Source organism: Brachyistius frenatus, unplaced genomic scaffold, assembly GCF_029030835.1.
Source record: "Brachyistius frenatus isolate BFR_SWC_R1_liver_20210118 unplaced genomic scaffold, ASM2903083v1 Contig_227, whole genome shotgun sequence".
Taxonomy (NCBI): domain Eukaryota; kingdom Metazoa; phylum Chordata; class Actinopteri; family Embiotocidae; genus Brachyistius; species Brachyistius frenatus.
Genome location: NW_027210826.1, coordinates 431,321 through 458,563, shown reverse-complemented (window position 1 = coordinate 458,563; position 27,243 = coordinate 431,321). Strand labels below are relative to the sequence as shown.

General features: G+C 41.6%; 1 protein-coding gene across 5 annotated transcripts; it reads right to left on the bottom strand.

The window, feature by feature from the left end:
• Positions 1-63: 63 nt before the first annotated feature.
• ndufaf6 (NADH:ubiquinone oxidoreductase complex assembly factor 6) lies at positions 64-27,171 on the bottom strand. Of its 5 annotated transcripts, XM_069719930.1 has the most exons (10): positions 26,921-27,166; positions 25,997-26,096; positions 25,684-25,806; positions 25,493-25,549; positions 24,874-24,976; positions 24,122-24,255; positions 22,217-22,318; positions 19,717-19,773; positions 3,434-3,505; positions 64-1,476 (listed from the first exon to the last, which is right to left on the bottom strand). In XM_069719930.1, exons 1-9 carry the CDS (start codon positions 27,109-27,111, stop codon positions 3,473-3,475), a joined length of 900 nt encoding a protein of 299 aa, XP_069576031.1. In that variant the 5' UTR covers positions 27,112-27,166; the 3' UTR covers positions 64-1,476; positions 3,434-3,472. The 5 variants fall into 5 exon arrangements, with proteins under 5 accessions (XP_069576031.1, XP_069576034.1, XP_069576030.1 ...); XM_069719933.1 differs by lacking the exon at positions 3,434-3,505 and having other exon boundaries at positions 26,921-27,164; XM_069719929.1 differs by lacking the exons at positions 64-1,476; positions 3,434-3,505 and adding an exon at positions 15,720-15,928 and having other exon boundaries at positions 26,921-27,168.
• Between the last annotated feature and the right edge of the window lie 72 nt (positions 27,172-27,243).

Genomic DNA, 27,243 nt, shown 5'->3' with positions numbered 1-27,243 from the left:
CAGCGCTTTTGATAAATCACAACCCTCGAGCGTTCGAGCTGTCACATTCATCGGGCGCGAAGCAGGAATTGTGGGTTTGAAAGAACTTTATTATCAAACATTACTCAAGGTGGCAGATGAACTGCCTTATGCAGTGATCAGGACATCATCAGTGTCACCTGGATTGCTGCCCTTCGTTGCTTTACACGTAACATCTTTTGATTAAAGGTCCCATAAATTCAGGTTCAGTTCATTCCATTTCTTTTTTGATTATAAATCAGGTCTAGGTGCTGAATAAATACTGTGAAAGTGTCCAAATTATCAGTCCACAGAGAAAAGCACACAGCCTGTATTCAACAACTATGCTGTTTGGAATTTCCTAAGTTTGTGATGTCACAAGCTCACACTCGTGTCATATGTCCGCCCTCAGCATGTCCCACTTCCAAAAAAGCAAGCAAAATACAAAGCCAAAGAAAAACTGCGGTCGGCCTGAGAGTGCGTCACTCAGAAAAGAGACAGCCAATCAGCCTGTCCTTCGTTAAGCTCTGGAGAGAAGCCTGCGAAAAGAAATGTAAAATTTGAGATGATTTTTGGTACATGAAATCACAAAAAATATCAAGCCTTTAAAGAAAACACCGAAACGTTTAAAAAAAAAAAACATGGGACCTTTAAATCAAAACGGGTACACTCAATAACACACAAGTTGACCACGTAGTCACACACATGCTTAACATCGTGGGTTTCTGCAGGTTTCCAGAAAAGACAAGACTCTCCATTCCCAGAATTTAACTCTATAATCCTGCAGTGGCCATAAAGAAGCTCAGTAACATTAATGTCAGGATTCATCAGGATTGTTGTTCCCTCTGGCAAGAGGACAGGACATGAAAACGTATCCATAAAATGCTGCCAGGTGGATATCAGCATCCGGAGCAGCATATTCCACCTGCACATAAAGTGCGTGTGTTTGTGTGAGTGAGAGAAAGAGAAAGAAAAGAGAGAGAGAGGTGAAACAGAGATCTTTTTGTTTTCTCCCCCGGTGAAACTAACCAGAGCTTCCTGATGCCTTGTTTAGTTGTTCTGAATCTGAAATGGCTGACATGACGAATGAAAAGTGAAAAAAAAAAACACTCAGGCTGTTGCATATTTTAACACAGCTGAATTTTTTAAAACTATCTGGTCAAACAATCACAGAGCTGAAATTGCATCATTCTCTCTCCACAAAACCACCATGTGGCAGAAAACCTGCTTCAATACATCACAATCACCACGGCAAGAAAATAAATGCATCTATAAAAGGCAAGAACATCTGAATATGTCAAAATGATTTCACGGAAAATACAGCACAGGTCAGGATGACCAATGTGTTAAGATGATGTCACATATTAGGCCGCTTTTTGAATTTCTGTGAACCTCTGAAGTGTCCTCACTTACGATAGTGACGTCTGTAAAGGGCTGACGGGAAGCTGTCATCCCCGAACTGCCTCCATCTTACAGAAGCTGCAGAGGGAAACAGAGAGAGAGATGTCACTTCCTACAATTTACATCGACACCGGTGAAGGACGGTGCGAAGGGAAGAAAGAAACAAGGTCAGGATCAATGATCCTTGGAATAGTGTCCTCAAATTAAATATCAATGAAGCTCACTGAATGAAGATGAAGTGGTTTTTGAAAGATGAGGGGGCGGCAAGTCGTTGACGTGAAAGACGACTGAGGCAGATGAAGAGAGAAGAAGAAATGGAGTCTGTGATTGTCAGTGTGCGACAGCACATCAGATACAAATCACTGTTGGCTTGTTCACACAGATACAGCAGCAGATCGTGGCCACAAACAAACAAAGAATACATCTTTTGATGGGTTTTTTTTTCACCATCGGCAAATAAACTATCGGCTGGTCGACAGCGTCGTTGTGTGACTGAAATCTTTTTGTGTTTTTGCCAATTAGGATATACAGGGTTAAAGAATTATACACTTTAGCACATAGCTTGTGATGTACAGTGTGATTTCATTGTATGAATCAGGTATTGATAAAATACCTGTTGCTACTGGTACTTAACTTTAGGTAACAGTGGAAGTGAGCTGTTTTACGCGACAATACAAAACAACCTCGGGATATGAAGACATGTCGAAAGTGTTGCGTCTCAAACGCTCGAGATTTATTCTGTAGGTCCATGTTGCGGTGTCGAGGCACAACAACAACAACAAAAAATACATTTTCTTTTACAACTGCCATTAAGAAAAACAACAACGTTTGTTTCTACGGCCACTATTTTCGTATCTGGGGCAGCGAAGCTGAAGGCGCATTTGCATTTTAGGGAGTTGTCTGAATGAAACCTTCCGTCAATCATTTGAATAATTAAACGGACTCTTGTCTGTTGAATTCGATGTCAATCAGGCGGTTGACGCAATCTCACCCATATAATATAAAAGGCACTTTCTCCTGAGAATTACAGGCTCTGCTTGCTCCACCTGCACCACAACCTGGATGACTTCATTGAATGCTGTGATTGACTGACTGTCTGATTGAGCCCATGCTGAGCTTCTGTTGATGTTTTCTGTTACAGGTTGGACTCCCGCTCAGATAAAAATTTTGAACAGACATATCTATTTCCACGTACGCACATATTTACTTGTTTGATAGATGGGAGAAGCAGAGGGGGAAAAACAATTATGTGTTAATGTGCTCATCTAAAGGAGTTATTTATTTTTGATTGTTTTTGAGTTTTGAATAGCATTTGTGTAGTTTGTTTTGCGCTGCCTTCAATGTCGCTGTGTTTGAATGATTTATTTTTGTTGAATATTAAAATGTTTTTTTTTTGTGTGTGATGTGTGATGTTGATCTGAGTTGGCCTGCTCACTGCAGATCACGTCTTGCATTAAAGATGAAGTGGAGATCATCACCGATAGACGTGCTGCAGTCTGTTTTCCCATCAGCTCGCTGCCTCTCTGGAGGGATTCAGTACTCTGGTGGCAGCGAACCGGGCTGTTTAATAATTTAATCAGACAATCAATCAATCTATCAATCTAAGCTTTCCTTCGGTCTAATTTAGACCTCCAGTGAGCGCCTCTCAAACCGAGCCGTGGTTTACTTATTTTTGAATGCGGCCGAATCAATTTTATCTTTAAAGTTCTCAATAAGAACAGCTTCTGAAGTTAATGAATCAACGAAACAAAAAAAGTACATTAGTGGTGCTTTTAAGGAGCAACTTGGTAGGTGTGTAAGTTTAACTTTACCTATCTCGAAGCAAACTTAAGAGGCGCGCGCGCGCGTGTGTGTGTGTGTGTGTGTGTGTGTGTGTGTCCATGTAGGTGTAGACTGTGCACGTGAGGGAGCAGGCCAGGATTCAGGTGAAGTCAAAAACAGGCACAGAAAAAAAAAAAAACGCTTATAGGAAAAGAGAACAAAGACAATCCGGCAAAAATGTCAAGTCGGTGGTTTAAGTACTGAAGAATCTTACTGTTTAAGTGGATGCAGGGGACGAGAGAGGCGGGAAAGGTCAGGGGACGCTATACTGGTGGAAATGGTTGGTCTGAAATGACAGGAGAGTTGGAAAACACTGAGGGACAGAATGAATAAATAGCGAAAAGGTAAATCGTGACAGAGTGGCAGCGGGAAATCCAGCTCTCATTATACACTCAAGTTTAATGCAACAGGAGAAAATCAGGTCAGGTGCGATCTAAAAGTTTGAGACGATTCTAGCTGGAGACAAGTAGAGCGCAAAACAGTAAAGCACATGTAATAAATACCCCCGGTGAGCAAGTTTCGTTGTTTCATCAACATCAGCGTCGGAGTTGCACGCGTTTTTGTTACCCGTTACGTGAACGTTTGCGATTTCACCTGAAACTTGAGCTGAAAGCACAAATCAAATTTTGTGTCAAAATTGGCAAAAGGAGACCTTTAAAATGCTTCAGAAGTTCAAGAAGGTGCGTCAGGTCAGTCGTGCAACCAGGTGGATTTTATTTGACATTTGAGGGGTTGCGCGCCGAAAATCCGTCCCCCGGGGTCAGACTGTCAACACCGAGTTCTGCTGTGACGTAAGACGGAGGCGTCTGAGGAAAAACCTTCGGCGCAAGCGACCCCCGAACTGTGACGCAAAAGCACTCGGGTTCTCCAACGGGAGGACGCACACTCGCGGTGCTTAAAACAACAACACAATCGTAGCTCCTCCACCTCCTTTTCGGATTTTGCATTTTAAAAATTTGAAACAATTGTCATCAGAAAAACAGCAATCGAGGCTTTTAAACAAGTAACCGTGGAGGTATAATTTGGATAGAAGCCTATACTATCCCTCGGCTGTAATTGTAATTTCTAAAACCTGGAGGGTTTTTGAAATTGTATGCTCTCCATATCCCCAGCAGTAGAATAATCAGTGCGGCAGGGAGCTTTGTTGAGGGGCTTTGGAGCAGCTTGTGTCAATATTTGTCACGGTTTTGAAGCTGCAAACAGACGGCTCGTGGCCCGTTCACAACCCAGAACTAGATTTACCTGATCCAACAAGACACATTTTAAGCTCTCGAGGTTCAGAAAACCGCTCTCCCTGACGACATGCACCCAAACGTTTTGTTTTATTCCTGGAAATATTAGAGATTTTAAAAAAATATATTTTTTTTAAGTCAGTCGTGTGCTAAATGTAAAGCCTTGTGCTGGTGTGGGTATTTGCTTTAAACCTCTGTAAGCCGCTCTTTGTAAAAGCCTTGTTACAGTCAGCCTGACAAAGCTGATGTCAAATCAGCCATTCAACAAAAATATTAGACATAAGCTGACACAGTTGATCAAACATGGAAATTACATTGAGAACAAATTTCTCATAATTAGCAGTCTTACAAGTCAAATCCTCGCCAATAACAAACTTGTCATTAATTCATAATTTTGTTTTAACCTGACGAACGCCGCCTGTTCGCATCATTTGCAATAATCAGCTCCCCCAAGTCACGATAAAACGCGACCAATTCCACTCTGTTTCCAGTTTCATTCACTAAAATGTCACCACCACAATCTCGTCCCTCCACTCTGTTGACTCTTTTCTCTTCTGCTCCTGATGGACGAGAGTCATAATTTAGCCATTATAGAAACCTTTTTCACTTGAGTCATTTTTGCTGGAACAGCTTGATTCGGCTCTTTTCTTGGAGAGGAAACTTTCTGTTAAACGTTTCCTTCAGTCTGTCCATAAAACCAAATGAAGTTGCAAATCGTCAGTTCAAAGTCGATGCTAAAGCTCCAGGTACTCTATTTACTTTGCTGCCACGAGTAATGCATTGAAAGTGATTTGGTTTCAAATGAATTCGCTATATAAGGGCACATTTATTGGTAAAACTTTGGGATGGAAGCGTTTTGATTTTTTTTTTTTTTTTTTACAGCCGCCTGAAGGAATTTCAGCTGATTTGCAAACTTAAGTAAAATTCAATAATAAACGCGTTCGGTTTCAAGTCTTTCCTTCCTTTCGTAAATTGCTGAATTAACAAACTAATTTGTCTCAACAGGATTCAATACGAAGCCGAAGAGTCTGCACTTTTCCCTCCACGGTCAGAGTCCCACGCCTCCAGCTGTGGAGATTTAGAGACGCTGAAAAATAAAAAAAATCTTATTTCAACTTTCGCCCAAAGCATCCTTATCTGAACTGCAGTATCGAGTCAGAGAGAACCGAGTCTGTGATACAGCCGGCAACGGAAACTCTGCTGAGGAGTGCGATCAGTATCATTTAAGATCCACATATATCAAGAAAGAGTCTCGTCTCAGGGGCAGAACGATCCAAACTTTCTGCTCTATAATGTTCAGAAAGTCATTTTCCCGGTGGTTTGACTGCAGCAGGTTATCTGGGCCACTCTGTCGTATCTCACTGGTGAATTTTTAAACCCGGTCCTGTTTTATAATGCAGTGTAAAAATGAATTACTCTATTTCTTTCATACAGCCCCTGGACCAGTCTGGACAATATGTAATGTAAACACCAACTTGATGCCAGAGGGAACAGGTGCACTTTCAGAGTAGGCCGCCTGATGAATTTTACTGTGTCATTATCTGGAGTTAATTTATTTAGAAATGTTTTTGTTTTAAAGTAGATTCGGACCGGAGCCATGTTTTCCCTCCAGGTGGTCAATTTACAGATAAAAGGACTCTCAGACCTGGTTTGTGACCGACATTCACGTGAGCCTCAGAGTTTGAGTTAGTTAGGTAACGTGGAACAATTTTACACGTGGCTTCACAAAATGTGTAAGTGGGTCAAAGAATATGAGCACAGATGAATATACAGATGTTGAGCACTGAAAACTCGTTACATTTGAAGCTACTACACTTTGCACAACTTTAGATAACTGGTCAATACTGTACAATCCACATTTTTTATTCTTGATCTCTGAAGACACCACACCCACCTACAGCTCAAAAATGCTCAAAAATGATTGCACGACAGGCCTGTCAATCAAACAGACCCCTCTCCCTCCTCCCCCAAAAGAAAAATCAGATGTAAAATCAAATGTAATAAGTTACATTACTCTAATGAAGTAATTGAGATGCTTTTGTATTCATTTTTAGCATGGTAACTGATCTGTAATTATATTTTAAAAGTAACCTTCCCGAATGAAACGTTTTTCAATTTGATTTGAACATCTACGCTTCGGCAGAGTGAATCTGTTGACCCTCTTGAGTTTTCATCGTCAGGTCAGAATTTGAATCTGTTTTATACTTTGGGATTTGATTAATTAAAAAAATTTCCCCTCGGGGATTAATAAAGTAAATCTGATTGCTAGCGACCTCACAGCGAACGTGCTGTTTGTGGATGAATTGGGGAAGTTGATGCAGGGGTAAAAGTTGATGCCCTCTCGAGCCTGGTCTGAGCCTCCCCATTGACACTTATGTCTGTGTTTTTGTTGTTCAGAGTTCGACAGGTGTCATCCAATGACAAGAGTTGTTTCTGTGAACTCCGGGATTTGAAATTTCAAAGCTTTCAGTGTTGTTGATTTAATTTGTTACTGCCATAAATTTTGGCAGCAGGTGTCAGTTGGAGCACTGATTTACGAGCCTTTCAGAATATTTATACCAGGTAAATACAAGGAGATAATAAATGAGTCGAGATGTCGACGTGACGAGATGAAAGGAGAGATGGGTTTCCGTTGCAACACTTTAAGGCCCAATTAGTTTCTTTCGTCGTCCCCTCACGTCTTCCTGTGTTTTTGTCCCGTTTAACATGTGACTTCTTTACTTTTCCTGTATTAAGTTTCTGAAAAAAAAAAAACAACGCAGAGATTTTAGGTTTTATTTAGTGTCTTCTTGTCTCAAATTGTATCAGGCTTCTTTTCTTCAAGTGAAAATCAAACCAAAACTGGAGTTTGAAGTTAAAATTATTGATCTCTTTTTGGCCTTACTGGTTTGTTTCGTCCACTTGAAGTTCCCTAAAAGAGATAAATGAATTAACTGTTGGTAGCAAAAGTCATCTTTAGTAAGACTAATACACAAGAGGGGGATGTCAGTATAAAATATTAGTGCTAAATCACCTGATACACCCAGAAGAAGAAGAATTTGATAAGGGCTCAAAATCCCCAAAACACCGATAATTAGAGCAAGTTTGTTGGCCTTAACAAGCAATTTCACACATCTGGAAGAAAAACACAGCTGTACTGACCAAGAAAATTCTGCTGATTAGGGCTGAAGTTGTAAAATAAAGCTTGGGTAAACCCTACTTGGCTGCAGCTTTTATATCACAGACCCACAAAGGTTGCAACGAAAAATATTGGCTCATTTTCTTCAATAAATATACGAGCACACATTATATTTTTGTCTCATCTGTTTTTATTGGTTTCTCTTTCTCTACTTTTAGGACTGATGTGAAAATCTGAAAACAAAATTATTTCAAATTTATGCGGAAACACAGAAACTTCTCAAAGGCTTATAAACCTTCAAGCGCCACTGTGCAAGCCACAGACGACCAATATCACAGACATTGAAGCTTCATGGTAATTAGGTGGAAGTGTTTTGAATAAACACAAAGAATTGAAATAATTGTGAGTACCAGAAATGCTGCAGAATCAAAGGCATGCACAAAGCAGCACCTTATCTCAGCAATTATGGTGACGTTTGCGTCAAAGTCTCTGCTAAACCCATGAAATCCTCGCTCGGCTATCAGGTGAATGTTTCAGAGGCTCTAATTAAAATCTCTGCCCTCTGTAAGCTTCTTACCATCGTGACATTATGTGGAAAAATGAAGCTAGTCAGCAAGTTTCATGTGTCACTGTGGATAATATATTGAAGTCAGCAAAGTAAGAAGGGATGAAAAAAATAAAATGTCTGGAAAAGCGGTGTTCTGTTTTTTCCCAGCGGTCCTGGGATTATGTTTGTCATTTTAATATTAAATAAATTCAGAACAGATTGTGTTGAATAATAGAAGCACCATGAGAACAGGAGTCGACTGGATGTTCGCCAAACAGGGTTGATGCGCCAGAAAGAGATTAAGACGACGAACCCTCACTCTTCGAAAATGATCTTATTGTGCCGTCATTTCTTGTTACTGTTCCTACATTTCACGTGTAGTTTTACCTTCCTTTGCATTAATTCATTCATTTAATCTGCCGGTTACAGAGGATGGAAGGGAATTTGTTTTAATCCGCTGTCTCAAACGTCAACATGCTAAAGATCAAATATTTCGCCTTTTTGATGGCTGCTATAAAAGTACGCGACACTAAGGGAGACCGGGGACGGTTGGAATGAGTTGTAAAAACCTGAAGGCCTGAACAAACTGAATTACTTTGTAAAAGAATGATCAGCTTCATGCTAACAGGAAACACAAGATCTCATTGTGCTCTTTGAAAAACTCAGAGAAGGTGAACGGATGATATCTCCAAGTGTGGATCCCACCACGAAGCATGAAGGAGGAGCTGTGTCGGGCCTGTTGGCAATTTATTCGGGATTCGAAGCAACACTTGGCTACACGTCGTCCCGTCCGCGTGGGACCATGATTTGTTCTTCAACCGGAGAACGACCCACAGCTGCACCTGCAGAACTCCGTAAGGACCGTTTAACCAAGAAGCAGAGTGATGGAGAGCTGCATCACATGATCTGACCGCCAAAATGACCCGAGCTCAACGTGAATGGGACGGTTGGGGATACGTTGGACCGTAGAGGGAAGGAAAAGAAGCCGATGAGTTCGCAGAACATGTGGGAACTCCTTCAAGGCTGTGGGAAATGTATTCCACATTTATGACCTCATGAAGCCCGGTTGAGAGCAGAGGTCTGACAAATGAGAAGTTCAAATTCTTTTTGAAAATCGTGGACGCTGCGTCCCGTGGGATAAAGAGGAGAGGGACCACCCGGCTTGTTATCAGTGCTCAGTTGAAAAGCCAGCATCCGTGACGGTACGAGGTGTGTAGAGCAAGCAGTAAAGAATCTAAAATTTAAAACATTTTCCTCAGTTCACACTCGATGTATGTCAAATATTGCTCTCCACGGTACAGAATAGTAAAAAAAAAAAAAAAAAAAACGCCTTGAATAAGTAGGAGTGCCCAACACAGGTGGTGCGGTGAAGTTGCCTAAAAGTATTGCATTGCGATTGCAGTCCATTTGGTGGCTGCAGGCTCAAGCACTCTCGATCAATTTCAAAAAAATGTTGTCCCCATTAGTCATTTAGACCCAAAATGATAGAAAAATAAGGTCCGGGATTAAAATGATCAGAGTTCCCATTTAATATGCGCTTCATTTCACTAATGGTAATTATTCTAAAGCCATTCATCAAATTGAGAAAGAACGATTCATGACTAACAGCAGAACCTCCAGTTTATGTGGTTCCGACATACACATTACAGCTGCTTTAAAAGCCCCAGTCGGTCTCCCACGCTGGCCTCTTTGTGCAGCAGGGTCAGTCATTAGTGACCGGTGTGGCTTTAATGTTTACTAATGCATGCTCTCATTGTCAACAACAACACGAGCACGGCTGAAGGCTGAAGGCGGTGACTCATCGGTGGGATGGAGGCAAAACAGGGACCTCTCGTACGTCAGACGTCCACAATTCAGCCAATTGTGGTTCCCGCGTGGACGTTAGCCGACCACAGAGATACTGCAGACAACAAACCGGGTTTAATCAGCCTGAGCTGCACAGTATCAGCGAAATGATCAAGCAACTACAATCAGAAATACTTATGGGGTATTCCCGCATCCACACAAAAAAAAAAAACCGCAGAGCGATACTTCGAAGAGGCGCGCGAGCAACAGCAACATGGAGCTCGTGGATACCAAATACTTTGCACATGTTTACTGCGGAAGCCTTGGATTTCAATACATCCACTCAAATAGAAGGGTTCCTTTTGAATATTTATTGTTAGGAAAAATAGTAACTCATTGTCAGTGTGTAAATTAAGTTACTGTTATGTGTGAAAAGTTTCCGTTAGTGTATGTAGATAACTGTAGTTGAAAGGTCACTACTACATACACAAACCACGAGTTCCTCTCTTGCAACAAAGGAACTGGCTTATCTAGTTTAGCGCACACATTGATTAAAAGCAAACATACCCATATAGGGTGCAAAGAGCATTGAACCCCGATGCACTCACGGTACACAACATGTGACCTTATCTATAGGAATGTAATCACGTGATGTTTTGCAACCCCATACATACAATAAAAGGAGCAAAGAGGGAAGTCTGTGTTGGAGTTGGCTGATGCCAGGTGAAGAGCTTACAACTCTAAGACCCTGCACGGACTTCCCTTGCTGCAAGTAAAACTCAGATTTGGTGCCAAGCCTTGTGTTTGTCTGACTGGGGGTTCGATTCTTATGCTATCAGCGCTATGTTACGGTTCTGAACCTAACATTTATACTTATTAAACATATTTGAAAGTGCATGATTCATTTTGTGTATGAAAGCGGAAAAAAGTGCAGCAGGAAAACGAAATAAATCTCTTGTTATTGTGAGTGCGACGTGGCCCCCCCCCCCCCGGATCCTATTTTCCTTCTTGCACTTTATTCTAATCATATCTACACTCTGGTTCTGACGGGTTTTTTTTTCCATTTATTGACTCTCACTTTCACTCTCGCCCTCACTAATATTATCTCCCGTAACGTGGCGCTTTCTCCGCCGTGTCGGCAAAAATAAAAGCCTCAGTTAAATGTCTGAAATTGTAAACAGAAATCCAAGGTCACTATGTGTACATTCAACTGTTTAAAGCCTTTCTTGCTGCTTTTTTTTTTTTTTTTTTATTCCTTTTGCCATTTCTACTTTGTTGTTTTGTTAGATAAAAAAAAAAAAAAAAGGCTAGTTCAAGTTATTTTTTGTTTTCATATTTTGAATACAGTTTGCATCAATTAACTTAACCAATCGGAGTTGTTAGTTAATCCCTAGTGTTCATCGCGCCCATAAGAGTTGACAGACACTTTCATTGTTGTTTGCAGTGGCTGGGTTTCCATTTTAGTCTTGACTGAAGGGTCAAACTGTCGCCTATAAAACTCTTCTAGATATAAAATAAAAAAAATTTCATGGTAACACATCTGAAGATTGTTTTTGTTTTCGTGAATTCTGTGGAATGGACTCGAACAAACAGTTTTTCTTGACGCTGCAGCTCCCCTCCTGCCGCCTGCACATTGGAAAATTAGTTCCACAAATTTTGCTTCAAGGCAGAAAAAAATGCCACTAGTTTGATTCAAATCAATTTGTAATAAAAGCGAGAGGGAGACAATTGACAGTAAATACAAACGCACCCGGTGTCCGGGTCTGTAAACTGACGCCAATGTATTAGTGCCTTACAGTGCAATACCACACAGGGCCACCGGGGGCTGGCTCTGGATTAATTACGGCCTTTCATAAACCAACGGGTGACGTCACTGCCGGGTTGATTCAGGTGTTGCGGCAGTATATCTCAGCGCCGCGTGTCGTTGGCCTCGTTGTGTAAGTCGTCGCCATCCAGTGGCAACGAACGTTCGATCGCCGCGGGAGTAAAGGTGAAAAAAAAATGTCGCCTCCGCTGACTGTAATTACTCTTGATGTAGCAGATCGGCCTCATTAAAGGGTTTTTTTCTTCCTCTCTCTGCAGTATAGAGCATCTGTGTGTGTTGATGTAAACAGTGAGGCTCTCTTGGTCAGAGTTGGTTAATTACAGGTCTCTGCGCTGACAGTGGCAGCTTAAGGCAGAGGGGATGAGGCTTAATTAAGGCCTAACTAGGCACCTGCCATGTCACGGGTAAAGAGCCGGGTGAATGACCCCGTGCTCCCCAACGACTGCCTGAAAACTTACATCTGACGCGAGGCAGTTTAGTTTTGTAATCCCTGTAGGATTTACCTCACACTCACCTGCATTTGTTTGTGTGCTTTTGCTTTTGGCAAAAACGTAATCTTATTTCTCCTCTACACACTTTGCTCGAAGAAAAAAACCACTACATTTGAACTTTTTGTTGTTATAACTGTATAATGTACTTTTTTTTCTTTCTTCATTTAAAAAAAAAAAAAAAAAAAAGAAAGTTGAGCATACATTTTGTTCATTTCTTCTTTTTTGTCCCATCATTATCAGGTCAAAATTTAAATTTGTCCAATCCAGTACTTTGTTTATGATAATGAGATTCCCATTAGCCTGGTTTGGCATGAAAGGCCATGTGGCATAAGTGGTCCTACTTACACATGCTAATCAGGATTACTGCATTTCCTTTAATCATTTTGTGGCTAAAAATATATTCTTTGGCACTTTGGGTTGACTTGATGCACCGGGTCATTAAGCGACCCTAAAGGCGTAATTATTTCTTTGCATAAAAAAAACAAACCAAAAACTTCCATAGCTCGAGGGTTCACTGACATTTGTCAATGGGAGGGAAGAAACCAGATTGGTCCAGATGGTCTGGGATATAACTATATATAAAATATAACCGGTGTAATCCAGTCAAAAAGTGAAGTTTTAATGAGGTCAAGCGAGCAACGTTGAAGTACTAAAAAAAAAAAATCTTTAGCTGAGTACCAATTTAACATTGTAGGAAAACGCAATTACAGGTAAAAGTCTTCCATTTAAGAGTGCATTTAAAAAAAAAAGTCGTGTAGGTCCTGTAATAGATTATTTAGGTGATCATATATGACATTATTAGACTGATCATACTGATGCACCAGTGTATGAGCTGTTTTTGTTGGGAGCTGCTTCTACATGTAGTGAGTTTTAATTCGTTTACACAGTTAGTTAGTTAATTTAGTCCAAGAGGCACCCGGCAGTGACGTCGCCCACTGGTTTGTGTACGGCCATTGTGAAGGTTTATTTTATTATAAAGCTCATTTTATATTTTTTATATAATAATCCTGTCATCGTTAATGACCGCCAGAAATCTAACAAGGAGGAACGACTTTAGCTAGCAACACCAAAAAAAAAACAAAAAAAAAACGTGTGGAAAAAAATGATTGAATTTGTATTTCATGAGATACGTTGAATGGGAGTCTAAGAACCTCCGGTGGCACTCTGCGGTATTGCAGCTTAACGCACTTCAGCATCGGCCTCACTTTCCAGACCCGGAAGTTACGTCCACTTTTATATACAGTCTTTGGTTAAGCCAAGTGTTTTAATAATAATAATAAAAAATTTAAAAAAAAAAAATAAAACTCAGGCTTGGGACCCTCTAAAGGCTCACAATGTTAATTTGAGTGGTTGACAGGAGAGGAAAGTAAGACAAAAACAAGTTGTAGTGCAAAAAAATCTGTACAGTTTTATTCTAGTTTATTTCACCTCTTTGCAACTTAAGCCAAACAGTAGACTATTGGTTCAAATTTCCAAGTGAAATAAATAATTAAAAAAAAAAAACATCCACAGATTTAGTTGGTAACAGCTGCACAACTATAAGTCCAAAATAAACACCTTCGGGGCTCTAATGATGAGCGGCCGCCCCAACCCATGCAGCCATTTGTTTTTACTTACTTTACACAGGAGCGTCTCTTAATTAGCATCTCCGGTTACAACTTGGTTTTGGGTTACAGAAAGACGACGGTCAGAGGATTAAAATGATTTGTGCATTGAAGTGACTACTTCCTTAAATTGAAGGTACCTTCATCGGTAAACGGTGTTTTTAAAAGCTGGTGCGACTCCAGACCGCAACTCGCATTACACAGACGTCACCCGAACTGCGTCACTTCTCCGGGAGACCAGATTGCCAGAACTATAGAATGTACCTGTGGGTCGGAATAAGCTGCTTGTACAAAAGACCTGCGGGCTCGTATTTTGGCGGCGGACAGTCTCGACACTTAGGAGACTCTCAGAATGATGCATCAGAAATGAAGCACATCTGTGCTGCATCTATTTTCAGTCAATGGTACTTGGCGTCCGCGCTCGGCAACCGTTGAAAACCAGCAGCGGGCCGTGGCATGTTAACAGTGTGGAGAAGGTTAAACTGTTTTTTTTTTTTTTGTTTTTTTGTAAGGGTGTTTTTGCGCTCTATTTTATAGGATTACAAATATTCATTTGAAAAGTAACTCGGCTGTCAATAAACGCAGTGGGACGAACGCAGAAAATGAAAATGGAAAGTGCAACACCAGCACCTCAAGGCTGCTCTCGCCGGATGCGGCGCGAAGACGCATCACACACAGGTCAGCCCAATTAGTAAAAGCTCAGACTCGTGTTTTGCTTAAAGATACTGGTGGTTTTTCATCCTGCGGTTACGACAGACCTGACACGCGAGTCGTGATTGGTTGCGATGTTCTGTATTGTTTTTCTGCCTCGGTTCGAAAGAAAACTAATAAAGCAGCAGCTCTTTGCGTTCCACTCAGGTTTCTGTTTGTCTTGAGAAGAGCTGCAGGAAATTAGATTTATGCGAGATGACACACGTGTTGGTATGGAGACTAAAGCAGACAGTGGGCCTGGTCTGAGTACACCGATGTATTTGTGCGGTAGGAAACTTCTCACGGCTCTCCGCAGGGGTTTTTTTTTTATTTATTTTTTATTTTTTAAATCGAGCCTGTTCCCGGGATAACATGTTCCTTATTCGATGCTGCCTGTTCGTACATCGTCTCTCTCATTATATCTTGAGATTCTGCTCTTTCGATTGAAAATTACCGGGACTGGCACGATCAGAACAAGTCTGCGTTTGATGAAAACCGGAGGAACGTTTGTGGTGAAACGTTTTTTTTTTTCTGCTCGTAAATATCTTGAGACTTAAGATTCATATCGGATCGAGAGCGGACTCCCCCGCAAAACCTGCAGGATGTTACGGGTAATTGATTTCCTTATGTTACCATAGTAACCAAGACCACATATACAGCAGCTTTTCCACCAGGATTTGTCATGCTGGTGCCAGACATCCGTCCTTGCCCTCCTTTACAAAAAAAAAAAACCCATAAAAGTATAATTTAAGAGTCGACTAGAAGTCGGTGTCTCCTGGTGACGGGACTTAAATGCAGCTTAACTTGGAAGTTAGAGTTGTTACTAAATTGTGGCTAAAACTACCAAAACAAAATTACCCAAGTTGCGATAAACCAGGATTATCTTTGACGTCCGGTAAAGTATTATATATATATATATATTTTTTTTTCCATACACGTATAAATAAAGTGAGGATCACCGCAACAGACGTCTCCAGCGAACCCTCGACTGAAACGGAGTCCGTTTCGAAGAGCGAAAGCTGGCGTGCGAGCCGGAGATCTGAGCGCCAGCACCCCGCTGTGGTTTCTGATGTTTTACTGAAGAGGCGGACTTCAGAGGCAGTGAGGTGGTTTCTAAGCAAGCGTGGATATCTTTATAGACCTGACGCGGGGCAGAACCCACCTCCCCCCCCCCTTCCACGGGTGGGGGCGGGGAAGGGGAGGGTGCGGTCTCTGGGCTTCAGTCCTGCAGCTCCCCGGACGCTTGCAGTCAAACTGGGATGACTGAGGAGGGAGGAGAGAGCCGAGGTCAGTAAGTGTTCTTCCAGGAGCGGAAGTACAGCTGGACGGGGACGAGGGGGTTCCGGTTCCGCAGGCTCTTGTGGAAGACGTCGAAGTCTGCCCTCCTCACTCTCTGCAGGTAGTCCTCCAACACCACCTGCGGTGCACAGCGCCACGGGAGAGTTTGGTTTAGTTTGCAGCAGGTTCGACTGAGTGAGCTCCACCCCGGAGGTTCTTTCAGGTCTACAGTCACCTGGACATTTTTCTCACTTCATGATGAAACTGATTTCACTTTTTTTTTTTTTTTTATTTATTTATTTTTTTACTCCTTCATCCGGACTTTTGTTTTCATGTTATTCAATTTCTAGTTGGGTTTTTTTTTTCAGTGTCAAACAATTAATAGTTCAATTCGATTGAATTTTACTTGTAAAGCCCCAAGTCACAACACAGGTTATTTCATGGCACTTAACACATTTAAAGTCCTTACAGCGGAACTTTACAACATTATACAGAGAAACCCAACAATTTAACAACTCCCACGTAAGCTAGGAGGGGAAAAACTCCCTTTTAACAGGTAGAAACATCCGACAGAACCAGGCTCAGAGGTGGAGAACATCTGCCTCGACCGAGTATATAGTATATATACGAATAGTGAGCGATCGATCATCCTACAAATACCATTTTCAGACATTTTAACATTTAAACCTGCCAGTTTTGTGTAAATGACATTTTGGGGCAGCAGAAATCGGCTGTAAACATAACGCTGACATTTACAGCTTTAAATTGTGGATGGTTGCAAAATTACAGGATAAATTCGATTTTTAAACCCCGGAGCGACACGATCATTCATTGGGAGGCGTGTCTGTGTCAACCTGACAAATGCAAATCCAATTTTCACTCTCTTTTGGCTCCGTTTTTTGGCCTCCACCATCTCCCGAGGGAAATATCTGTCTCTGCAGGAGCTGAGTGCTCCACTATGTTCACAGTCTCCAACTGTGACTAACTAGCACTCTGTGAAAGCTCTAAGGAGTGCGATTTTGTGCCAGGCAGCTCAACAAAGAGCTGAAACTCCAAGAGTCAATCACTCCCCGTTGGTTTGTCAAGAGCAACTCTTTTTAAAAGGGCAAGTACTCGTGGTTCATTGTTAATAACAAAGCGATATCTTGTTAAATATCAGTAACTTGAGTCAATAACTCGCACAGCTGCGTATCAGTCATCCTTTTCTGTTGCCTTTTCCCAGGGAAACGGGAAGCTGTCTACGCCAACAAAGCTCTTATCAGGAGGCTGATTGTCCAACCACTGTTTCTGAGTAAGCAAATTGAAAACGAATCACAGGCAAGAAAGCGGGCTGCATTTTATTGGAGCGACGAGTGTGTGCGGGTGAGTTTTTCAAATGCTTGTTTCCCGATTGAGCAGACAACAAAATTCCACCTCTGCTGCCTTCATTAAATGAAACTAAAATGATGTCAAAGATACCTTTCAGCGTGGAGTGCTGCTCGGGTGTGTGAACTGTCCCTTCAGTTTTGGGGATCAAACAGTTCGAGTTGAAAACTTGAAGAAATCTGAGGCACTCAAGAGGGTGATTAATTAAAAAGCCTTTACTCAGTCTTGGCTATTCAATCATAGTAAAAACTTGTTTCAGCCTCTAAGGCCTTCATCAGGGCAGGTACCCGATGGAGGTACCTGATTGAAGGTACCCGATAAAGGTACCCGATGGAGGTACCTGATTGAAGGTACCCGATAAAGGTACCCGATGGAGGTACCTGATTGAAGGTACCCGATAAAGGTACCCGATTAAAGTACCTGATTGAAAGTACCTGATAAAGGTACCCGATGAAAGTACCTGATTGAAAGTACCCGATAAAGGTACCCAATGAAAGTACCTGATTGAAAGTACCCAATAAAGGTACCCCATGAAAGTACCCGATAAAGGTACCTGATTGAAAGTACCCGATAAAGGTACCCGATGAAGGTACCTGATTGAAAGTACCCAATAAAGGTACCCGATGAAAGTACCCGATAAAGGTACCTGATTGAAGGTACCCGATGAAGGCACCTGCGTCAGATTTCTTCAAGTTTTCAACTAAAACCAAAATAATGCTGTACGATTACAGTCGATATCAGACTGAACCGAGTGTTTAAAGAAATCCGTAATCTATGAAATTATAAAGAACCAGACATTTTTCAACTTTCCTCCGAGTTTGGATGTGTATCCTTCGTGAGGTTTAAACAAACCTTTAAACAAAGACCCTTTTTGCTGTGCAGCGGAGGTCCACTGCAGCGTAAAAAAACTAAATTCTACATTCAGGCGGGCAAAGTGCTTTCTTCTGTGTGCAGAGTGCAGCAGAGCTCTTCAGCTCTGTACCATAGTTACAGCAGGTCAGGGAAACATCATGATTACAGACTCGAGGAGTCAGAAGTGTTTCAAGCAGCAAGGAAAAAAAAAAAAAAAAGCTAAATGCGTGCAGCTGCAAATTCTGGATTTCAGTCAGGAGACAATCTGGAGAAAACTGGTTATAAAATGATGCTGAATTACCAACTTTGTCACTTCCAAACTGCAGAGCACAAATTCTAAATGACTCACACTTGCTTTATTGCTATTTTAATGTGCTTTAAATTTGAGAAAGATTTGAATAGTGTTACTTTAATCCTCCTTAAAATATTGTCTAACCAATCGATACTGAATTACAGATGATGTTATATTTGCAGAGAGGAGAACGTTAAAGTTCAGTTACATAACTTATAGTATCTGTTAGGGTTACTCATTGTTTTCCATTATCACTTAAATCCTTTTTATTGTCTTATTTCCGTTTTACATTTTGATTTCAGTACATTTATTTACACATTATTTCTTGTAGTATCAGGACACGACGTACCTACAAGGTGATAGATCTTTGTTTATACACTGAAAAAACATTAAACGTGTACCCACAAGACGATCATCAGAGAAAGTGAAAACACGCCTCTTCATTTTCTCCAAGCAAACTTAACACCGGAGGGGGCCCGACACGCATTACTTTAAGGAGTTCAGACTCAGCACGTACAGTGAGAAAAAGTACAAGCATCAAACACCCTTTTCTCCAAGCAAACTTAGCGGAGGCGTCGGCACCTCGGGGTGCAGACTCTTTATCTTATTTCCCATATTTCTCTTGAGGCCCCTGACGTTGGGCATTTGTTTTTGCGAACGGCCGTTATGAAGCCTCGAGTTCAGAATTTGGCCGGCGCCGTGCTGCTCGTCCCGGGCGGTTTGGAGCCGGCGATGACCATATTTGGGCGAGGTGGGTGGGGAGCGAGACGGGGAATCTTGACTCGACCTGATTGGCAACCCGCCGATACTACGTCCCGCCCACCTACAGCCGTAACCCGGCTGCGCCACAGGCCTGTCAATCAAACAGACACGCCCCCAAAAACATGGCTTTTTGAAGCATATTTTATAATTAAGGACGGGATTATTTTCAGATGTACGGCCAGAACACTAATCTGGAATGAGTGAATTTAGCGAATGAAATGAAAAAAAAACTTCTGGAAAAATTTGATATGACTTTGAATTTGAACGCAAGAGAAATTGAAAGTAAGTCAATGGATACCGGCACTTTTTTGGAGCCAACCTCTAGTGGCACTTGGTGGTATTGCAGTTTAAGGCGCTTCTGCATTGGCCTCATTTTTCGGAGCCGGAAACTACGTCCACTTTTACATACAGTCTGCTTGAGGAAGTTTGTGTTTCGGATGCTACGTGGTGACATTCGCAGTTCTTAAATGTTTCTGTCATTTACATAAAGCTTAATTCAAGGTTTGCGTGATCGTAAGATATTTGACTTTTAAACAGATTGCATCCCCCTAAATAGATATCAGCGGTTTTATAGCAAGTGTTTCAAAAGCAACGCAGAGAAATGTCAGCATCAATTATGTCCCCGAGCATGTTATAACATATGTTTGATGACTTACTGTGTGAAGAAAGGCTGGAGTGGCAGCTGCTGGAACATTTTGGCTAAATGACCGTGCCTGGAAGAGAGAGCACAAGAAAGAGAAATTCAACAGGAAAACAAATTTCATACACACGGAAAAAAAAAAATTGAACGCACACTCACAGTTGCCTTTTTGTGAAAATCTTTAATTCACACAGAAATATCAGCAAATCAGTTAAATCTCTTCTTTCTTGTTCTTGGATTGCCTCAAGTCCCACCATGATGTACCCGACTAAAAAAACACATATGCTCAAAGTACTAGTAATTTGCTGGGTCGCAAATTATTGACTGAGTAAAAATGTGGGTGCTGAGGAGAGCGGTACCAGATCGTCTGCTCCACCTGGCGCAAGAATGACGTTTTTACTGTGTAACGTTCTCGACTTATTGTGTTCACAACAAGAAAAATAAATCAGTTCAATCTTTAGTTTTTTTTTTTTTTTAAACAATACATTTGTCTTTACAGGGCTACAATCCTGCTTTAACTTGAACTTGTTGACTCGGTGACAAAGAGTAAGAGCAGTTTCTGGAAAAACTGTGTTTCTGCAAGTAATCTACTTTTAACAAGCTAGTAAATGTTCAGTTTTAGTTGTCAGAAAGGTGAAATTTGTATTACGTTTCATTTGCTGCAGTCGTGGTGGATGGTGGTTTTGTATTGGATTCAATTATACCGAAAGGAGTTTTGAATGTTCTGCCCCCTCAGGTGCTTAAATATTTTAGACAAATTATTATTATTATTATTAGAAATTTAACTATTACTACTTTTTATTGCAAGCGTGTGTCCCATTTTATTCTTTTGGATCTTAACTGGTTGTTTTCAATCAATATAAATACAATTAAGATGTTCTACGACTGGCATAATGGCTATATTGGGCTGCTCTTTTGTTCTTTTTCTATTTAATTAGAGTAGCGCTTTTGTAACTGGTCCACAGCCAGAAGAGGAGAAGGAAACGCATCCGATAAACAGGCTGCGGGACGGCATTCTCATTTCCATCCCGATTGTTTCCACCCAGTATCATCACGTGTGCTTTAATTGGTGGCAATGTTCCTAATTGGTATGAACAAGGCTCAAACAAAACATAAATGGTGATGAATGCTTGGGCCGCAGCTTAATGGAAAAAAAACAACAACCCCTCCACGAGTACAAAAGTCGATGAGGCGTGTGAGTGGAGGCTAATATATTTCCAAAGCAATTAGCTCCGAGCTCATTCGAGATAGTTCGTGCTCAAACTACGGACATTTCCAGGACACTCTGAATTTACCCGCCGTGCTGCGTAGTAAGTAGCAGCATGTCGAGGCGAGAACCGTCACCGACGTTCATTTTAATTGGTTCCCGCTGATGGAGTGGCCTTCAGAGGTGTTCAAGGGCATTGCAAAAACAAAAGCACAAAAACTCACCGTGTCTCCGGACGGAGTCGTATTTGTCAGTAAATTGCGCCACAGGGCTCCACTAATGTCCAGAGATTATTCCAACCACATAGTCACACTCTTCCAACGGGTGACATGCGACTTCAATACCACGAACACGCACCCGCTCGTTTATTCTGACACATGCGCTCCTAGAAACACTCACTAAATCCCCAAACGTGAATCCGCCCCTGAAAATAGTCCCCAACAAATGCAACATTTTCTTATGTTTGAGTAACATTTTTTTTTTTTTTAAACTACAACGGGCAGCAAACTACTGAGCTTTTGAACCAAAAAACGAGATGATATGCATCTGTGAGCTGACCTCAAACTTTTGCATCAGCAGGAACCAACGAGCCTGGCGCTGAGAGTCTCAGGGTATTGAGAGATGGGGGGGGGGGGGTAACACCTCGTTGGATTCATACTGCAGGACGAAGCTGCGGAGTATCACCGTTAAACATCAATGCTGCACGTCACTCACCCTCCCTGAGCGATCACTTAAATCGAAATTTACTCGTTGATCTTTCAGAGCGTTCTCGTTTGCTACGACTTTCTGAAACTGATCTCCCGCGGCCTCCCTCGGTGCTGAAAAGAATTACTCAATTTGAATTACTCAGAATCTGTCTTCAAAAAAAAAAAAAAAAAAGGACCGCAAGACCCAGTTCTTTCTGAGGGTTCCTATTGGTGCTCTCTGGCTTTCCATTCTTCTGTCACAAAGGGGAAGAAAGAAAGAAAAAGAAGAAGAAAAAAAAAAAAGAAGGGTAATTTTCTTTGTACTTTAAGCTGCTTCATGCACCTGCAGCACTGTGGCTTTTCAGATGTAACAGACACTTTCAGACAATTATTCTCAGTATTTTCATAGATCCAATGCGCCTTTTCTTTAGACAAAAGCACCTGTCAGTGAGTGGACGTCTATTGTATGAACTGCCAGCTTCCAGTAACCGCTGAATAATACATTAAAGCACATTTCTTTGCGCATACGGATGTGCTGTTTGCACGCGTCCAGTTCTTTAGGTTAGGTTCGGTAGGTTAGGTTAGGTAGTTACTTTATTTACTGTGTGGACTGAGGTACATACGTGTTGCAGGTGCACGTGGGCCTGGCTGGCGATGTCGTACACAACGTCCCGAATGTTCTGCTCGCGGCTGCCGCGGACGAAGTCCTCCTGAGAAGCTCCGTGCTGGAGGAAACACACAAAAGCGCAACCGGTGATGTTCACGGTTTGGAGGTCGCGGCTGATGCTGTCCATTTGAACGGAGGGTCTATCTCCGCAGTGCAGCCGCGTCCGTTTTTAGAGCCTTCGCTTTCACCGGATGAAAAAGAAGGTTTAGCAGTCGGCTCTCGGCGCCCCGGCGACGGAGCGTGACATCGTGCCGGGAGGACACCGCACTCCCCCGCACTCGTATACAGCCAATGGAACCATCTCTCTATATGTTTTGATTAATGAGAAAAATTAAAACAAATAAATTTCAGACACCTGGATGCACTGCTAGGCCGTCAAGTGAGTGAAGCCATCACGTGATCGGCCTTTTCAGAGACCGCCGGACAAACTTTTTAGGGCGAATGTCGGCTGATCATGAGGCTGAGGCACTCCAACATTAAATATTCTGATATTAAAATCTCACGGTGAAGGTCATTTTATATCATAATCTTGATGGATCAACCTTGACATTTCATTAAACTTAATTAGTTCCTCACGGATGACAAAAAAAAATGTAAACACAGATTGGGGCTGGCTGGAGTGCTGACAGGTGCAAAAATAAGAAATCAGGAAACACTTGTGGAATAAATAGAAAACTAAAGTGTGTTTGAATCATTTCAGTAAGGGTGTAATTTAGCTTGAAGTGATTTGACTGGCTGTTTAAACAGGAGTGACTCCACAGTCTGTCTATCAGTTTCCGTTTGGTGATTTTTTTTTTTCCGCAGAGGACGAGCAGTAGAGAGTCACCGGGAAAAATGTACTCCGTCTGCTGCCCCGTCTGCCGTGTCCTGGATGATCGAGTCCCGCTTGTTCAATGAGGAAAATATGAAATCTGATCTTGTTCTACTTCATCGGTGATGTGTAAAGTAACTTCGGGCAGCACAGCGGCGGTGATTCGAGGTGAGAGCGTGCTGCCGAAGGGCGTCGGGTCAGAGGAGTCATCTCTCCCGCTGAAGATTGTTTTTTTTTTTGTTTTTTTTTAAAGGGCAGCGCTTGGATGCTTCACGCAGCGGCCCAAGTATCATCTACACGATATATACCCCCCCCAACCCTCCACCTCTCTACCCCCAGCTCCTCCTCCAGCAGCAGCAGTTTGTTGCTCTCTATGTGGGACAGATAGCCCGCACAAAGGTTGCAATGCGTTTGCGGCGTTATTTATTTATCTGCATCTCAGGCAGGAGGGTTTCAATCCAAGACTCTGTGCTTTTCCGCCCGCCGTACGCTTGTTGTGTAACGAAGCCCTCGCTGCTTCGTTTCTGTCGGGTTTGCGCCGGACGAGGATTTCGCTGCTGCTGCTCGGTCGAGAATGTCGCCCAACGTCACGTTACGCGATGAGTCAGCCAAACGTTTGAAGGCATTTGCGTGTGGGATGGTTTTCTTTATGAGAACGAAATTAAGACTTCAAACCGTCTGAGTGGGAAGCAGAGCTTAAAGATCCCTTTATGTTTTTTTTTCTTCCCCCCTCCCATAACATTTTTTTTTTAATTACCTGCTTAGAAATTCATAACATGACATTTAGACTTCCTCCGTGAAGAGAATGTGAAATTATTTGTCAGTTTATGTAAAATTCAAGCTTTGAGTTTCCATATTACACCGTTTACTGTCAACGCCACAGCTTACACTCCGACTTTAGGTGAGCTCTGCTTTCAGCAGATGGATTGGGAAAAAAATAGCAGACGTCCAAGATTTGACAACATTTACAAAATTACATTTTGAGCGGAAGCGGACGTGCGTGTTTTTGTGTCTTCGGTGAGACGAAGGTAAAAGGTTCGAGACACTCACCAGCATGCAGATGTCCATGGGCAGGTAGACCTTCCGTCGGCTGCTGTTGTGAGGAGTCGCTCGCAGACACGTTGTGATCCCGTGAGCTTTACCGATGTGACTCGCTGCGTGGTCCGCGTGGACGTTTTTCACACCTGCAAAGAAAAACAGACGCACACTTGCTTCACCTCAGTTTCTGAATTCTCCTCTCCTGGCAAAATCCGATTTTTTTTTGTTTTTTTGGGGGGGGGATATTGGAACAAATCCCAAGGAACGGAGCTATGTCTCAAAAAGGCTACGTATTTGTGTAGCACAAATAGATAGATAGATAGATAGATAGATAGATAGATAGATAGATAGATAGATAGATAGATAGATAGATAGATAGATAGATAGATAGATAGATAGATAGATAGATAGATAGATAGATAGATAGATAGATAAGATACTTTATTAATCCCACAAAGGGAATTTTTTATAACCTAATAAAAAAAATGTTCAGGCTTGATCTCAGTCCTTTTATCTCCGATACTGACATGTACCTTTGCGTTGATTAAAGATGTGTCTGATGCACTGAAATAACAGCTGCTGTCTTTTTTTTTTTTTAAATGACGCCTTATTTTTCATCGCAAGAGGCCGAGCAAATTTTGTCACAGAAGGTCACTTTTATGGCCAAATATTTTTTTCATATCACAAACTGGAACTTTCACTCTGATGACTGTTTATTATTATTATTATTATTTATATCTGCGAGCAGCTTGGCCGGTCCTTACCTAAACACTCCAGCAGCAGGTATATTAAGGAGGACTGCGTGTTCTCTGAATACGTCTCCAGCTCCTGAAGGTTTCTGTAGGCTCGGTCTTCCAGATCCTTTTCCTGGTGAAACAGACAGTTTTCATGATTGTTAACTTCAAAAGTTACCACTTACTTTGTTGACTACAACAAATGGTGACTTAGTAGTTTAGACATTCATTATAGAAAGCAGCGGTGAACAAGAGATTGTCTACATGTGACCGTCACGGGTTGCAGACTGCAAGGTGATTTTCTTTCATGAGGACCGAAGAAGTCCAATAAACAACGCAGTGATTCAACCCAAACAAAACAAAAAATCTAAAAAGATTAAAGCAGCACAGTTTTTCTAGTTGACCAACCAATGTCACAAATAAACAAACAAACAAAAAAAACAGAAAATGTATGGGTGCAAGCACAAGCACAGAACGTTAAGTTATTACTTATTTTTCATTTTATTGGCATCTATTTCTGAAATTGTTCATCAGTTATAGCAGTGACTTAATCATACATTTGTAAGTTCTTATCAGCATGAATACAAGTTGCAGCAATTTGAATTTAATGAAGAAACTCATCATCTTAATGAGAGGCGTTGCGTCTTACTCTCTCTGTTACGATCCTCAGCAGCCATCTCTTTGTCAGGTTATGTGTCCGGACGGCCTGCAAACACAAATGTTTAAAAAAAATAATTAAAGTCGTGACTTTGATTATGTTCATGAGTTTCTGTTCATTTGTGTTAAATCAATCCGGAGCTGGATATTCAAACATCCTGTACTCTGTGGGTTCATATTTACCCTCCACAGCTCAGTGCTGACTGGCTGGTTTGGAGGATCATCTCTGTAGATTTCTTCTATGGCCGTCTTCCAGAACTGCATTCGCATCAAACCGATGGTCTTCTGGGATACCGAGTCCTTCACCTTGTGGAGAAAAAACATTATAAGAAGGCAAACGTTTGACAACTTAGTCTGAAAACGACTGGGATGAGAAATTAAGACAAACTGAATGTTTTTTTTATATATATATTATTTTAGGAAAGAGGAGAAGTAGTAGAAACAGCAGTATTATCAGAAATTAGTTCCTATCCGGCCGGATTGTAGGAATACCTGCCTGTGCCAGCTCCACATTAAAGGCTCTCAGAGCCAGAGAGGAGCGCCGTGCCTCCTCCGGGAGGAGGAGGGAAGACAGAAAGCCTTCATAGTCTCTGGACCTGAGGAGGAGAAAGGAGAGGAGGCCATGAATGTGAGCCATGAAGAGATGCGGGGGTAAATTATAAATACAGTCCGTTCTTCATTTTCGAAATCTTTTCACGACTTCATATCATAAACCGTCCTGGCCCGAGCTTTAACAAGGTAACTTCGAAGGCACAACAGGAAGTCACCTTACACAACATTTAAAAAAGATTAAAAAAAAAAACCAAAAAATGTTTAAAAAAAAAACAAGAGATTAAACCTGAGAAATTATAAATGATAAAAATGAAAACATATGCCCACAGAAAACTACAAATGGTTTGAGCCTTGTTGCAGTCCATGTTAAACTGCTGTTTTGGTTTCAAAACATTTTCATCAGACACATTAATTGAAGGTCATTTTTTTTATAAATAAAAATTCATGTTACGAGCAGCAATAATAACGATTTTAAATAAGTTGGCAGGCGAATGACTTTACCTATCCGGAAGACAACTGAATAAAAAAAAATAAAAAAAAAATAAAAAGAGTGCGACCAATTTGCAAAAGTGTAAAAAGGTTGAAATTACATTTAAATAAAAGCTCAAAGGTAAGTTAAAGTGAGCCGATGCGAACAGTGAGCTCAACATATCTAGACCGCACACAAAGCTTTCAAAATAAATCCCTTGGTATTTCAAAATCTGGCATCATCTACTTTTATAGCGGATATTTTAAATGGAGTCTGGCGTGGAGATGACGCCCTGCAAAACCTCAGCTGTACCAAAATGTGTTTTTAAACGACGGAACATATCAGGAACCAGCTCGACACCATTCAGGCTGGTACGTCTGTAAATACAGAGCTTCCTACCTGACCAGGTCCAGACAGTACTTTTCATTGTGTTGTGAGTCTGCTGTTGCGTTCGCGGACGCTCTCACGCTCTGTATTTCAGCCGCTCGTTGAATGCAAACACTGTTCGGTGATATCTTTCCGTGAAGGCTGTGAAATAGCGAGGTTTTCATGCTCAATAATCCATGTTTGGTGCTGACGCCGGCTGCCATGTTCCCCTTCAACTTGCACCCTGACCGTGTGTTACACTGAAATGTTTCCCCCCCCCCCCCCCTCCACCACCGAACCAGCTGGCACAGCCGGAGTTTGAAAGGTTCCTCCGTTTGACTAAGAGACCTGCTGAA